A 16,626-nucleotide genomic window follows, 5' to 3' on the forward strand; every position below is an offset into this window, starting at 1 on the left:
AAAAAATTGGATACAGTCACAAAATTCGAATTGACCATCAAGATCTGCAGTGTAAATACAGCCTAAGTCTCTTTTTTTAATATTCCTGATGTTAAAATAGGATCCAAATCCCTCCCATTTAGAGGCAGACCATAGCGTGAGGAGTGCAGTTTCCCCACCCACCAAATTGATTGATAGATGAATAGTATCATGTCTCTGTAGTATAATCAGATTAACCAGACAGGACGGACACAAAGCAACTAGGATTAAAAGATCTGTTTAGTTCGCTGTGATCATCAATCATCACCAAATATGATAAAGAATGAGTTTTACAAGTTTAAAATGTTTTTTAAAACAGTGCATGTTTGTGATGAATTGAGTGAAATCGATGTAATTCATTACCACAGCCGCAAAGTGTCAATACAGTTATAAAATAAGACGCTTCAATCCCGGTTTGTGGACTTAAATCAGGTTTATTTTGTACATTAACATAACGGATGTCCACACAGCAATGTATATTAATGTGTAGCCTTACACGTTTGACGTGCAAAAACAGTACAAAGCTAAATGTGTGTGTGTGTGTGTGTGCGTGCACAAACTTTATAATGAGTGTGTGACTCATCTTTGCAGAAAAGCTAGAATTAACTCCACAACAATTATATCAAAAAACAGTTGGGAAAATTCTTAGTGTAGTAAGGGAGATCTGCTTCATTCTTGTCTGTCACTGTGCTGTTTATCTACGTGATAGCTACAGCTTTAACATGCAGGCGGGGAGAACTAGCTCATTTGCATTAAAGGCACAGGCAACAAAACAGCTACAATGTCTTAACAGCTCAAATTTCCAAGATTTAAAAAGGTATAAAAATAATCTGATGGGTATTTTGAGCTGAAACTTTAAAAACATATGGCTGCATGGTAGAATCGCCTCACAGCAAGAAGGTCACTGGTTCGAACCCCGGCTGGGTCAGTGGGCCATTTTTGTGTGGAGTTTGCATGTTCTCCCTGTGTTTGCGTGGGTTTCCTTCAGGTGCTTCTGTTTCCCCCGCAAGACTATTGCGGATACATACATTGTTATATCAATCTTCAAACAATATATTATTCAGCCCTTTTTTAAATTCTGAAAAAAAAAAAATTGTGAACCAGGAAATTCTATTTATTTATTGCTGCAGACTGAAGAAATCAAGAGAACCAAACTACACTTCCCTTATTTTCATTAAAATTAAACTCTCTCTCTTTCTCTCTCTCTCTCTCTTGTGCTGTAGAGGAGTGGTACGTGTGGATGTAAATCTCCAGGATGTGGACATCGACCAGTGCTCCAACAGTGGCTGGTTTGCAGGAACTCACCGCTGTAACTTGACATCTATGGAGGTGAGTGTACATCTCATCCGTAACACACAGTTATGCTGTGGTCACACTAGAGTTTGTGCGTGTAAAATTCTGTTGCGAAAAGTGGAGAGATTAAACAAGATAATTATTCATTCATTCATTTTTCTTTTCGGCTTAGTCCCTTTATTAATCTGGGGTCGCCACAGTGGAATGAACCACCAACTTAGCCAGCATATGGTTTTACGCAGCAGATGCCCTTCCAGCTGCAACTCATCACTGGGAAACATGCAAACTCCACACAGAAACACCAACTCACCCAGCCGAGGCTCAAACCAGCGACCTTCTTGCTGTGAGGCGAACGTGCTACCCACTATGCCACTGTGCAGCCCACAAGATAATTAGACATTAAAAAAGCGAACAATTGGTCCATGTATTAAATTCCTGTCAAGAGAGGTCATGTTTTGATCTTCGATTGGTCTAACGCAATCATGTGATGCGATTTCGCAGGTCAGAGCTCACTGAACTTTCCAAAGCAGCGAACTGCAAAACTTGTCGCACGAGCTTGCTTTTCAGTCTGATGCATTCGCATGCGTATGAATGGAAGTCTATTGGGAGAAAGTGCAGTGTGACCGCAACTTTACTGTTAAATATGCTGTATGAAGAATTGACACCGAGTAGTTGAATTAGCTATTGCAGTCCAAATTCTAAATATTGGAGAGGATTTTTTCACCCAGCCACACTTGATGCATATACAGATTGAGCAACATTAATCTTAACAAGCATGAATTTGGATGTTAATAATGCAGTAGTAAATGTTAAGCTATGATTAATAAGTGCTGTACAAGTAATGTTCATTATTAGTTCTTGTTAACCTTATTGTAAAATGTGACCATATATTCAACACATATTCAGTTTCCCCAGACAAAAATGTTTTCAAAAGCATTCTGTTAATTAACATTAGTCTAATAGTCAATACAATTATTAAAAGCAATTATAAGTAATGATTTTGACATTTAATACGTTCTCTTTTTTAATATTGTATACTTCAGTTTGTGGATAACAGGTTATTGATAACAGTTTAAAGCACTCGGTTAAATAAAAAAAACGGTTACATATTTGACAAATTACAACACAAATACACTTAATTATAGAGGTAATTATAAAATCTGTTCTTTTAACTGTTAAAATTCTACTAGAAATTAAATCTAGCTCTTAATGGAAAAAATTAAAAAGACCTATATTAATTTGTGTGTGTGTGTGTGCGCCTCCTTATATGTATATTCTGAAAGAGAAATTTTATAATATGTTTGAGCGTTTTGTCCCTCACAGCTTTGCATATTGTTTTTTCTCAGAATTGTTTTTAACTTATTAGAACCCAACTGCATGTTTAGAGTTTTTATCTGCATCAATTCTCCTTTCCAATTAATTGGACGGAATGCAGTGATATTTTAGTTTGCACAAGTGGGATTGCTTTCATGGTTCATTTCTTTTTCGCCGTGAAGCTTCTCTTTCCCTCCAGATTAGTTCATTATCTTTGTTTGTATTTTAGATGAATTAAATGGGGGATTTATCACATCCTTGACTGGAGTCTGTAGTAAAGCTTTGCTAGAAGTTGCTCTGGGAGAGATAATTAAACCGTCCGGGCTGCTCTGTCTGAGTGCCAAGGAGAGTTTGCGCCGGCTTGGATGTTTCTGGAAGGCTCTCTTGTACACTAAATCACACCACAGCGTGGGTTTATGCATTATGTCTTTGCACAAGTGCTGAACTACTTGAAACGGTGTGAAAAATACACAAACACATCTTGAAGTTTTCACGGCATAAACATTTGTGCTGTTCACAAGAACATTGCCTTTAAAAGGAATGCTCACTTGTAACATGCTGCTGCAAAATGGTAGACCTACAGTATATACATATAGTGCCAGACAAAATTAGTGAATATTTTTGTAAATTTTGTAAAAAAGCTGAAGATTTATGCAGAATGATTTTGGGATTATAGTAAATCTAAACTTTAAACATGAAAAAAATTTATAACTTTTTAACTTTTATTTAAGTTTTAGTATGCAAATCCAATTAGATCCACTTAAATCCAATTAAATCCAAACAAAGCAAGTAGCTCATAAAATATATCTACTAAAAGCACATAAAATTTTGTACTGTATTTTAATATTGTATTGTAAATAAATCACACAAGCATTTGCATATTAGTTAATAACAATTACTTATATCAAATACTGTAATTAATATAAAAACTGAATAAACATATGAAATATTACTAAAAAACTTCCTAATTTTTTACAACATTTGGCATTTAGAGAGTTTACAAACGTAAAACTTGTGATGTTTAAAATCTGATGGTTGCTTTGTATCTCTGCAGTTGGCTTGTTAGTGGCACGGCATTGCTAAGTCACTTTTGTTCTAATAAAAAATTAAGATTATATAACCTAATTTAGTTATTTAGTGTAATATATAGTTATTCAGTTTAATTAGTGAATTTATAATATGTCAATTATTTAGTGCTTTTTTGATTCAGGTATAGGCCGAGTATAATATTTATTTTTATTTGTAAATACAAAAGATTGTGCACTTTATTGCATGTTGAATGTTACAATCAAAGATTTTTATCAAACAAGTGCACTACCACATGATGTTTTTGTAATGCATTTTCAAGTTCCAGCCTTGTTTATCTATATATATATATATATATATATATATATATCTATATATATATATATATATATATATATATATATATATATATATATATATATATATATATATATATATATATATATATATATATATATATATATATATATATATATATATATATATAGTTACAACCTCCTGGCTCAAAGAAGTAGCAACAAAACCAAATAAATATCCAAACCAGAAATTCAAATCAACTTAATTATATTTAATCAAAAAATAAGTGAAAGGATACATGAATATAAAGAAAAGAACTTAAAAAAACTTCAAAGGCTGAAGAGGGAAGGATGAACACCCACAGTCCTGTTCTCTTTGTCTTTATCCAAACGCACATCAGAGGTAACACTCCGCACCTGGTCCAAATGCAATCACGGCAAAACACCGCACCTGTTCGACACTCCAGAAGAATACCAGATCATGGAACACCTCCATCTAGTGGACACTAGTTAACAGAACCTTACGACGTCACACCCCCCCTCTTAAAACAGAGGCCCCAAAAGGACTCTGCAATAAACAAAACCAAATACACAAAGCATAACAAGGATAATAATAATAAATACAACTTACCCCCCCACATCTCATCTCTTACCCAACTTTAATTCAGTACTATTCAGGCACCTTGAAAAGCACTAAACAAAAGAAAAAGTCACACAAAAGTATTGTTTCATTCGTCAGTTGGTGAACGAGATAACGCATCCGCCATAACATTATCTCGCCTTCGAAGGTGCCGAATGTCTAGGCTGTAAGGTTGTAACAACAATGCCCAGCGGATAAGTCGTTGGTTGGGACTTCGCAAGGATTTCAAGAACGTGAGCGGATTGTGATCTGAAAAGACTTTAACGGGAATGGAACCACCGCCAATATACATGTCAAAGTGCTGTAATGCCCAAACCAAAGCCAGTGTTTCTTTTTCAATTACAGAATAATTGAGCTGATAAGAATTAAATTTCTTTGAAAAGAAACTTACAGGACGGTCAAATCCACTGTCATCCTTCTGCATTAATACAGCTCCAGCACCTACCTGACTTGCATCAACATAAAGAAGAAATGGTCGATCCCAACGAGGTGCGGTTAACACAGGGGCCGTGCTTAAAAGGAGCTTTGCATTCTGAAATGCGATCTGACAACTCGATGACCATTCGAATTTATTTTTAGTTTAACAAATCAGTAAGTGGAGCAACTACAGATGAAAAGTTAGCACAAAAACCCCGATAATACCCAATCATGCCGAGAAATCTCATTAATTCTTTTTTTGTCGTTGGAACTGGAAACGTCTCAATAACCTGCACTTTCTCTCGAACTGGGATTTACTCACCTCGGTAACCAGAGTGACAGGTTTAATTTCAGCACCAAGGACAGTGCTCTCACGTGTGCGACAAAAGTACGGCTTTAAAAGGTTTACGTGACAAAGTTGAGTGGATTTCCTCCTATCTGGGGTCGAAACTACGTAATTTTGGTCTGACACACGCTTTACAACGCAATAAGGTCCAGTAAATCTCGCTAAAAAAGATGATCCTGTAACAGGAAGCAGAACCAAAACTTGATCACCGGGAACAAACTCACGGTGCTCAGACCGGCGATCATACCAAGATTTCATTCTAACCTGCGCTTTTTCCAGATTTTCACGAGCTAATTTACCGACTTTATATAACCTTCGACGAAACCCATTTACATATTCTAAAAGATTTAGAGGTGGTTCTCTTTCAAGAAGGTCATTCGTTAACAGTGATAAAGTGCGTTTAATCCTATGCCCAAACACGAGGTCATTAGGGCTAAATCCCAAACTCTCTTGCACAACCTCGCGCGCTGCTAACAATAACCATGGGAGTCCCTCTTCCCAATCTTTATTTAGCTCATTACAATAGGCTCTTAATAGTTGTTTTAACGTTTGATGGAAACGTTCGAGAGCTCCTTGGCTCTCCGGATGGTATGCACTACTAATATGATGTTTCACACGCAGCTGTTTTAACACTTGAGCAAACACTCGAGACATGAAGTTAGTGCCTCTGTCAGTTTGAATTACTTTCGGAATTCCAAAAACTGAAATAAACTGAGCCAAAGCTTTCACAACTGCTTTAGTCGTGATTTTTCTCAGAGGATAAGCGGCAGGATAACGCGTCGCCTGACACATCACCGTTAGGAGATACACAGAACCTGATTTAGATGGACTAACGCAACGCAATCCACCAACGCAATCCACAGTTAAATACTCAAAAGGATTGCTCACAGCAGGAATAGGATACAGCGGTGCTGGCGCTAACACCTCATTAGGTTTACCTACCAATTGGCATGTATGGCAAGTCTTAATATATTTCGCCACATCTCTTTTTAGTCGAGGCCAAAAGAAATAGCGCATTATACTGTGGTACGTTTTCTTAACCCCTTGATGTCCGGCTACACCACCATGAGCTGTTTTAAGCACTAGGTCACGAAACACTTCGGGAACGACAGCTTGAAATATGGGTTCACCCACCGCATGATCGTTGCAAGATGTCCATTTACGAATCAAAACGCCATCTCTAATAAAATAACCAGCAGCAGCACTCTCAAAGTCATCGTTTGGCTGTACAGCCTTAAATAAGATTGCTAAATCAGAATCTTTTTCCTGAGCTGATATTAAATCTTCGCGTGAAAAAGGAGGAAGAAAAGGCAAGTTAGCTAACGGATCAAATGAACGCTTTTCCAACTCGTCATTCTGGTCAACTTTCGCTTTAACACTCATTGCACGGGTCACAGCGCAGGAAACGAAAACATCAGGAAAATCATGGGCATCCTGATCGGTCTCTAAAGACAAACTAGGAGTGGTTTTAACGACCGGCGGAACAACACCGCGCCACACCCGATCACCAGCTAGATTATTCCCTAAAATTAAATCAACACCCTCCACAGGTAATGATGGTCGTAACGCAATTTCAACCTCTCCCTGAACTCATTCAGAATCCAACTGAATCTTATGCAAAGGAACAGTGAATATTTCTAATCCAATCCCCTGGATCAGAACACTATTCCCTGTACAAGACTCAGGAGAAAACTGCAATTTTGACTCCAAAATAAAACTCTCAGAAGATCCTGTGTCACGTAAGATTTTAACTGGCACTTTAACAGAACTTTTATTCAACGAAACAAACCCTGAAGTAATAAACGGACCATAATCTGGCGAAGATTTTAAATGATCGTAACTGCGGTCAGGAATTTCCACAGACAACGCTGTGTGACCTGAAACACAAGTGGACGCAAGCCCGACAGCTTTCAAATTTGGCTTGTGTTTTCCCTTCAACACCGGACATTCATTCTTCCAGTGACCCTTTTCTAGGCAATATCTACACGTGGAATTTGGATCGATCTTTCTGGTGTACTCACCCCGCGACGACACAGATCTACCCGCATTTTCGTAAGTACGATCTCTCTGATAATTACCTGAATTTTTATGTATTAACACAAATTCAACCGCCAAGATTGCAGCCTCTGCAGCGGTTTTTACCTTTCGCTCATTTATATACGTCGCTATTCGTTCAGGAACGATATTTTTAAACTGCTCCAAAACTATTAAGTCACAAAGATCTTCAAAAGACTCAATGTCTAAAGAAACACACCAGCGATTGAAGTGACATAAAAGCTCTCGCAACTTCCATGTGAGTTTGTCGCTCTCCCTTTTTCCATCCTTTAAAACGCTGACGATACACTTCAGGAACAAGCTCATAAATTTTTAATACCGCATCTTTCACAATTTTATAATCCTTTCTGTCTGCAGATGACAGCGAAATAAATGCGTCTTGGGCTTTACCCACAAACACACTTTGCAATAAGAGCGTGCGTTCTGCATCGTTCCAACCCTGAACATCTGCGACGTTCTCAAACAGAGAAAAGAAAACCTCTATATTTTTCTCGTCGAACTTGGGCAACAACCGGGTCATATTTGTAATATTTACATCTTTAGTCGACAGATTTATATTTCCCTCAGACAACAGTTTTAATCTCTCAGCTTCCTGAGCTAATTTAACCTCCTGAATCTTTTTTTCATACTTAAACTTTTCAAATTCACGTTCTTGTTCTCGTTCTTTAAGCTTTAATTTTTCTAACTCGATCTGCCTATCCAGTTCACGTTCTTTACTCTGTATATTTAAGATTTCTAATTGTTGTTCAAAAGATAACCCGCTCTGTAAACTTGTTGTAGCAAGCGGCGTTGATGTACATTCTACAGAAACTTTGGAATGCATATCCTCACTTAATATCATTCGTTCCACTAATTTCTCTTTTACAATCTCACGAAGCAATTTTAGTTTTATGCTCTTAGGCGCAGCTACCTCAAAATCAAAATGTTCGCCTACTTTAAACAATTGCTCTTTTGTAAGAGAATCAAATTTCTCCAATGTGGGGGCAACAATAAATTGCTCTAACTGATTCATTTTAACGAAACAAATTTTAACAAATCCAAATAACAAAGAAAACTTACCCCAATCGCACATGGACCGGCATAAGACCAAAAAAGTAAGACTAGAGTGGCACAAATTTCATTACAATGCCAAAAAATTAACGCCTTCCCGTATTTTACTAATAAATAACTCAACCCTAGTCTTCAGTACGCCCACATGCAGCTTAGCGGCTAATCCACCTACCCGCGTCCGACGCACCAAAAACAACAAACCAAAATAACAAACTAAAACAACAAACAGTGTTAGGCGCTCTACAACCTAACACGGGAGTTCACGTGGCTTTGACGGTCAAATCTGCCTTAAACACTTCATTGGCATTATAATGAAATCATTCACTCACCTCTAGTCTCTTGCAGGAACATCCTTTCCTCTTCAGTTCAAAAACACTTCTCAATGCACGAAAAACAACACTAAGCCTCTCTCAGTGTCATCTCGGCCGAGCCCCCATTTGTTACAACCTCCTGGCTCAAGGAAGTAGCAACAAAACCAAATAAATATCCAAACCAGAAATTCAAATCAACTTAATTATATTTAATCAAAAATTAAGTGAAATTATACATAAATATAAAGAAAAGAACACAAAAAAACTCCAAAGGCTGAAGAGGGAAGGATGAACACCCGCAGTCCTGTTCTCTTGGTCTTTAATCAAACGCACATCAGAGGTAACACTCCGCACCTGGTCCAAATGCAATCACGGCAAAACACCGCACCTGTTCGACACTCCAGAAGAATACCAGATCATGGAACACCTCCATCTAGTGGACACTAGTTAACAGAACCTTACGACCGTCACTATATATATATATATATATATATATATACATAAATATATACATAAAATTGTATACAATGCAAAACTTTTGTTCAGTGCAAAACCAGTGCAAAAAGTTCATCTAGAGCCCTGAAAAATTATCCATTGCGTCTGTCAGTTTCAGTTTCAATTCCCTATTCGCAGCACTTCCAGATTACCTCGAAAGAATGAACTCGGTTGGAAGAGAAACTCAGAAACATTGTGAGATGATGGTCGCATGATTTTTAAAATGAGAGTATGCGTATTTATGGCTGTTAATCTTATCTACCCGCGACCCACCCATAGTTAAGCACAAGTAGCCTACTTTTTGATGACCTGACCCACGGATTAACAGCAGGGCTCGTGAATATGAAAGAATCGCGCATAACAGGGTTTTATGCATCCCCAATATGCAATGTCAGGAGAGTGACTCCATAAGGTAACGTACACTGCACACACTTTGTGTAATGTGTGAAGTCATGGACGCATGTCAGTGCAAGGATAACTTATCCTTTAAATGTCCATGCTTAAATGTTAATAGATAAGGTCTATGGATTTGCAGGGTTATCAACCATGTGACGCAGTGGCGCAGTAGGTAGTGCTGTCGCCTCACAGCAAGAAGATTTCTGTGTGGAGTTTGCATGTTCTCCCTGCGTTCGTGTGGGTTTCCTCCGGGTGCTCCGGTTTCCCACACAGTCCAAAGACATTTGGTACAGGTGAATTGGGTAAGCTAAATTGTCCGTATATGAGTGTGAATGAGTCTGTATGGATGTTTCCCAGAGATGGGTTGCAGCTGGAAGGGCATCCGCTGCGTAAAACATATGCTGGATAAGTTGCCGGTTCATTCCGCTGTGGCGACCCTGGATTAATAAAGGGACTAAGCCGAAGAGAAAATAAAAGAATGAACAATGTGTGTATATTTTTGGCTTGGAACAGCCTTCTGTTAAAGATTTCTGTGTTCATCATTGCTACAGGCATAAAAACAAACAAATGAATTGCACTTTCATTGAAACCAAATATATGAATTATCGTATCGGCACTCTTTCTTGGTGAGTACACAAATTAAAATACTTGTACTCGTATTGGTTAGTAAAAAAAGTATATAAAATTGATCAATATTATTTTTTATGATCACACTTCATAAAAACAGTCTGCAGAAACACATTGATTGATATGCTCCTTTTGTATATGAGGAGGAATATCCCACCCATTAGTAACAATCTCTACCTCATTAGTGTAGACAGCCCTAAATGAGAAGCAACCGTCCGCCATTAAGGCTGATTTATACTTCTGCACCAGTGGCTGACACTGATGCTTATGCACAGATCAAAAAATTTGCTGAGAGCAGAGCGAGTATTTACAAATGTCAAGTCCCGTGAAGGAGCTCCAGATGTTTCGTGTTTACCTCATGATTAAAGTTGTTGCACACCAGTTCCCGCCTCTGTATGAGCAAGTTTTAGCTACCTGTACATTAAGGTAGCAATCAGAAAAAACAAACACCAGCGAAGAAACGATACAAAGGAACATAAAAACCTACTGCCAGGTAGCATTTTGGAAGTGTAATTGCAGAGCACAATAAACAACACACAGAAGTATAAATGCACTTCTACGCTCAAGGCATGCACTGTCGGTCACAGCGTCACTAGATGCAGAAGTATAAACCAGCCTTTAGAGTTTTCATGCCATACCTGCCAAAAATAATGGCTGCGTCTGAAATCGCATATTTCCATACTATACAGTATGCTAAAATCAGAATGCATGCCAAGTAGTACATCAGAATTCATAGAATTTGAAAAATAATATGTACTCAAATGTTCTGCTACTTCTTGCGAGATTCTGAAGTGTGCATTCGATGATCGCTACACTATCCCATGATGCACCATGAGAAAATTCATGAATGGGGTGAAGTGATGCAACTGACATGGGTAGGTCATGTGACAATGACAAAATGGAGCATGTAGTACGTCCGAGTTCTATTCATACTACTCATATTCATACTATATAGAATGTTATTTTCTAATGTTCGACTAGTAAATTTAAATTCAAATGCAGTACCTACTGAGAAGTGGGCAATTTCAGATGCAGCCAATGTCAGCAAATCTGCGTCCGAAATAGCCTACTACTCAAGTAGGTATTTGTACTTCATACTACACGACCGTTAGAAAAGTACATTCTATATAGTATGAATGTAAGTAGTATGAATGTAATTAGGACGTACTACATCAGCCTTTTGTCATTATCATGTGATCTACCCACGCCAGTTGCATTTACTCCCATTCATGAATTTTCTCACGTGACATCATAACGTATTGTTCATTGGATGTGCACTTCATAATCTCGCCAGAAGTAGTTGGTCATTTGGGTACATCTTGCCTACTGTTTTACGAATATGAATTCAGACATACTACTCAGATCGCATACTATTTTTGCATACTACGTAGTCGGAAAGTCAGTGATTTTGGATACAGCCATAAGCATTTGCAATCTCATTTGAATTTAAAGCGGCAGTTACCAAAACTGCACAATTTGGATCAAAGCCTAAAAGGGGCGTTTTCAAAGAGTTATAATAATATTTATGGGGTATTATGAGCTTATTTTTTACATACTCTGGTATGTACTCTAGTTGTTATGATGTTAAGTCCAATGCTGAACCTGTTTTGTTAAAGATTTGCAGGTAGCCTGTTTGGTGATTTGTGGATTGTCCCACTGGAGGCTCATCATGTGGGACCTATAAAATTTGCAGCATGTTATTCAAACATGCTCTAAAGCAGGTCTCTTTAACAGCTATGATGCCCCTTGTGGGATGTCATGTTTTTTAAGATGTCATGTCACATTTGAAGTGCATTTGAGAAGCCTACATTAAGCTCATTAAAATCAAAACTAAAAAGCAATGTCTCCTTCTTGAGGATAAATCCTTCGGTCATCTATAAAATGCGATGGGATATTGTGGAGGCTGGACTGGGTTTGCAAAGCCCAGTTGTTGTCTTGTGTAAAAGAGAAATTCCCAGTAAGCTGTGATCCATTATAAATGCAGTATAATGGAATTCAGTGGGCTTACTAAATTATTGACCATGTTACATGTCTGTGTGGTTCCACTCATGGGAAAACCGGAGGAAAAGCACGCAGCCTTCACAAGCACATTTGCTCCCAAACACCGCAGCTGAAGCAAAACCATATTTGAGAGAGCTTCTTGCGTTAATCAGAGAAGAAATTCTTGTGTGCTGCTATCTGAGAAATAGACAAAAAGCAATGTGTGTGTGTGTGTGTTTGAGAATCTATTTATAGCCTTGTGTTTTCCTAAGACAGCAAGACCTTGCCTCTTGAACCTGTCCCTTCATTCAAGATGAGCAGCATCAGCTCGAGGCTTGACGTTTGAAGGAGTGCATCACCGAATCGTATGGACTGAATGTCCCACAATGACTTTCCTGAGGTGGATTAACCTGAGTGTTTTAATTGAGTTGATGTTCGACTCTGTTACAGCTAGAGAAAAGAGCTCTGGAGACTTGAGACAGAAAATGTCCAAGGGACCATATAATCAGAGCCCCGTCACACGCAGGCAGCATTTTCCTTTTTAGTTTCCCAAGGGTTGTAAGTCTTTTCCACTGCTGTGGCATTTCTTCTGCTCCATTAGTTGTAATGGTAATGTTGTGCTACAGTGAATCTTATTGGCTGTCAGCAGGAAGCTGTTGTTTCTGAATATAATCAGTGGATGTGTTGCATAAGTCTCATGGCTCATTAGTAATAGACTCTAAAACTGAAGATTTAATATAGTTGGCCAAAAATGAAAATCTTTCATAAGCACCAGAGGAAAAAAATACTTTTTCTTTTTTTGGTACACCGTTTTCTTATATCCAAAATTCCTTTCATGTAAATATAATTTGAACATAATAACATGTATAGGTCGACTTTCGTGTTTTAATATTGTTGACATGTTTCGCCAGGGTTTTTAATATGCTTTAAAGAAGGAATGCATTGATTCCACTTTTTACCAAAATGAGTGTAATATTGGATGCTTTCTTTTTGATACACTTAAAATGCAGTCACTGGGGTTGTATCTTTTTGAGGTAAATATTTGTTCTAAAAGAGACTATAATGTAACTAAATAAACATATTAAGACCTAAATAGTAAAGTAATGTATCTTGTCAATATTTTAAGTACTAATTTGTACCTTTATGGTACCAATATGCAACTTTTTAGGTACAAAAACTGACTGAGTAAATATGTCTTGTTTTGGCCATAAAAAGGTAACATTATTAAAATACATCAAGTCATAATTTCAGAATATTTGTACAATTTAGGACTTCGAACTAGGACTGCATTTTTTACAGTGTATTTTAAAGTTATTTACGGCACAATCTACAGCAAGGGTTTACAGTGTATATAAGAAAGTAAACAAAGTACAAAAACATAAATAATGGTACAAAAGTAAAATAAATTACACACTAACATGTTCAATTCAAGCATTTTAATTGATTAATCATGTAAATTTAATTGGTTTAACTGTATTTACTGTTAGTCAAATTACGTAAAAAGTCTATCACCTGACTAAACTGTTCATAATAAATGTGTTTATGAAGTGAGCATTTTCAGGATAAAACTAACAACAGCTCTGGTCTCTGTCAATAAAGTAAGAGATTGTGGTAACCTCACAATAATTTGCCATATGGCACTTTACCAATTACATTCAGAAAGGAAATCTGGAAACATTTACAAAATATGAAGTGACACTTATTCTGGATATGAATATAGAGAACAAGCATTAGTATTGGTCCATTCTTCTGAATCTGACCCTCGTTTGTCAAGAAGTCTGGAATAAAAAATAGTGTGTGCATATACACTTTACCAACATTACTTTGCACATTTGCTTTGTTCTTCTGGAAATTCAATCACAATGTTCTCAGTGGCTCAGATATCGGGAGTCTATGGAGACCCGTGCTCGTTGGTACATCCAACAACAGAATATTTGTCAGATTTTTTTTCTTGGGCAGACAAGTAAATCTTTATCTGCTAAACAGAAACAACAGACTGCTGGCAGCTGCATAGGGAGGGATCTATGATAAAAACAAAACTAAGGATGTCAATAAGTACTGTACTGACACTGTACTCTTACTCATATTTGTGAAAATGCTCCTGTACAAAAACCAGAGCCAGGGCCAGACAGAATCTACGGACTTATTTTGCTATTTCTGCACAGAATTTTGTAAAAATTTGTGGATTTATGCAGAATGGTTTTGAGAGTGTAGGAGCTGAAAACCCATAAACCACATAAAATGAACACATACATAAAATAAACATGAAAACCACATGGAAAAAAAAATAACTCATACAATTAAAAAAAAAATGCAATCAGAATAAAATTAGAATAACTTTTTTGGAAAACAAATCTACAGCAGTTCTCTCATATAATCAACCCAGGCTAAAAGTCATAAAATATTATTTTACAAATTGTATTTTGCATATTTAATTTAAATATTATGACAGCCAGGGGTGCGTTTCCCAAACAATGACATAACTCACAGATGAACTATCATAGCATGATGCATCGTTTGGGAAAAGAATCATGTAGTGACGAGTGTCTCCTAAAACCCGTTGTTTCTCTGTCACTGATCCATCATTTGAACCACCTTAGTTATAACGTAAAACTCCGATAATGATGCTCTAAACAGGGTGGCGTAACTACTTCTTTAGAGAAGAACTCCATAATTTCTTTGTGCAAATTTTATTGTATAACACGCACACACATTAAAAAAAAATCCAATATTAGTTTTGGTAAAAACATGCACTAATTTTCTATATTAATTTAAATATATGTAAATGGCATATATCTTATGTTTCCTTTACAAATATTATTGAGAACATTACATAATTCTATTATAAAACATAAAATCACTTTCAAAAGCTATCACATATTCTAATATCAGATATATATTATATAAATTAATAAATAATGAGGCTATTTATTAAGAAATTAAATTAAATTTGTATTTTAATTGGGAAATGAAAAAAACTACTTTAATAATAATATATTTTTAGTTATATATTTTTTAATAATAATAATATTTTTTGACCTCATGAAGATGGCGCCGCGGATGGCTGCTGCGGTGTGGGGCTCTCCAGTGGTTGCACTGTTTTTGTTAGTCTGTCCTGTTTTATGTTTATCAAAAACGATCAGTTACACCAGGGACGAGCTGCTGGACATTCGGCAGTGCACACCAACTAATCAAGAACTGGATTTAGATTTTTGTGGCGTTTTGCGGAACAATGTGGTCGGCGGAGCAGCCGCATTGTGGAAATGGTACAAGACGCGCAAGCGTGGGAAGCGAGCCGGCGCGCTCGTCAGGCTAAGACAGCGCGGCTTCAGAACGGCGCTGCCCAGCATCCACCTGGCGAATCTCCGCTCTCTTCCTAACAAAATGGACGAACTACTTCTGCTCACATGCAAAAACAAGAACTTTAACAACTCTGCTGTCCTGTGTTTCACGGAAACCTGGCTAAACGAAGCCATTCCGGACAGCGCATTAAACAAAAAGCATTAGAGCAGCTTTAGGACTCTCCGATCACTGCCTGGTTCATCTTATACCACCTTATTACAGGCAAAAACTTAAAACTACTAAGCCAGTATTAAGGACTGTCAAGAGATGGACCAACGACACAGAGCAGGTCTTACAAGCCTGTTTTGAATGCACTGACTGGAATGTTTTTGAAGCTGCAGCCACAGATCTGGACGAGCTCACAGAGACTGTAACATCATACATCAGTTTCTGTGAGGAGTTATGCATCCCTACCAGGACCTACTTGTTATTTAACAATGATAAACCTTGGTTCACACCAAAACTCAGACAGCTTCGTCAGGCCAAAGAGGAGGCTTACAGGAGTGGTGACAGGATCCTGTACAGTCAGGCCAGGAACACATTGACAAAGGAGATTGGTGTGGCTAAGAAAAGCTATGCCAAAAAGCTGCAAAACCAGTTTTCAGCTAACGACCCTGCATCAGTGTGGAGAGGCTTAAAAGATTTCACTAATTACAAGACACCGTCCCCCAGTATCGACAGCAATAAACATATTGCAAACGAGCTGAATATGTTCTACTGTAGATTGGACACCTCTGACCAGACACCTCACACCCGCCTGGACCATCTCCCTACACAGCCATCAACACCACATCAACACAGCCCGGACCGTCTCCCTACACAGCCATCAACACCACATCAACACAGCCCGGACCATCTCCCTACACGGCCATCAATACCACATCAACACAGCCCGGACCATCGCCCTACACAGCCATCAACACCTCCAGCCATCTTCCTCTCCCCCCTGCTCTTTAGATCAGTGAGGATAATGTGCATCAGATCTTCAGTAAACAGAAGAGAAGGAAAGCACCAGGGCCA

At 37.7% G+C, this 16,626-nt stretch overlaps 1 protein-coding gene across 1 annotated transcript in view; it reads left to right on the forward strand.

The window, feature by feature from the left end:
- Nucleotides 1-16,626, forward strand: part of gpr158b (G protein-coupled receptor 158b) — a 191,198-nt gene that overhangs the window by 57,546 nt on the left and 117,026 nt on the right. Inside the window, exon 2 of the mRNA XM_056473748.1 lies at nucleotides 1,242-1,347. Coding sequence (XP_056329723.1) covers nucleotides 1,242-1,347 — 106 coding nt within the window. The remainder of the gene's footprint in view (nucleotides 1-1,241; nucleotides 1,348-16,626) is intronic.

The sequence above is a fragment of the Danio aesculapii genome, chromosome 2 (assembly GCF_903798145.1).
Source record: "Danio aesculapii chromosome 2, fDanAes4.1, whole genome shotgun sequence".
NCBI classification, from domain to species: Eukaryota; Metazoa; Chordata; class Actinopteri; order Cypriniformes; family Danionidae; genus Danio; species Danio aesculapii.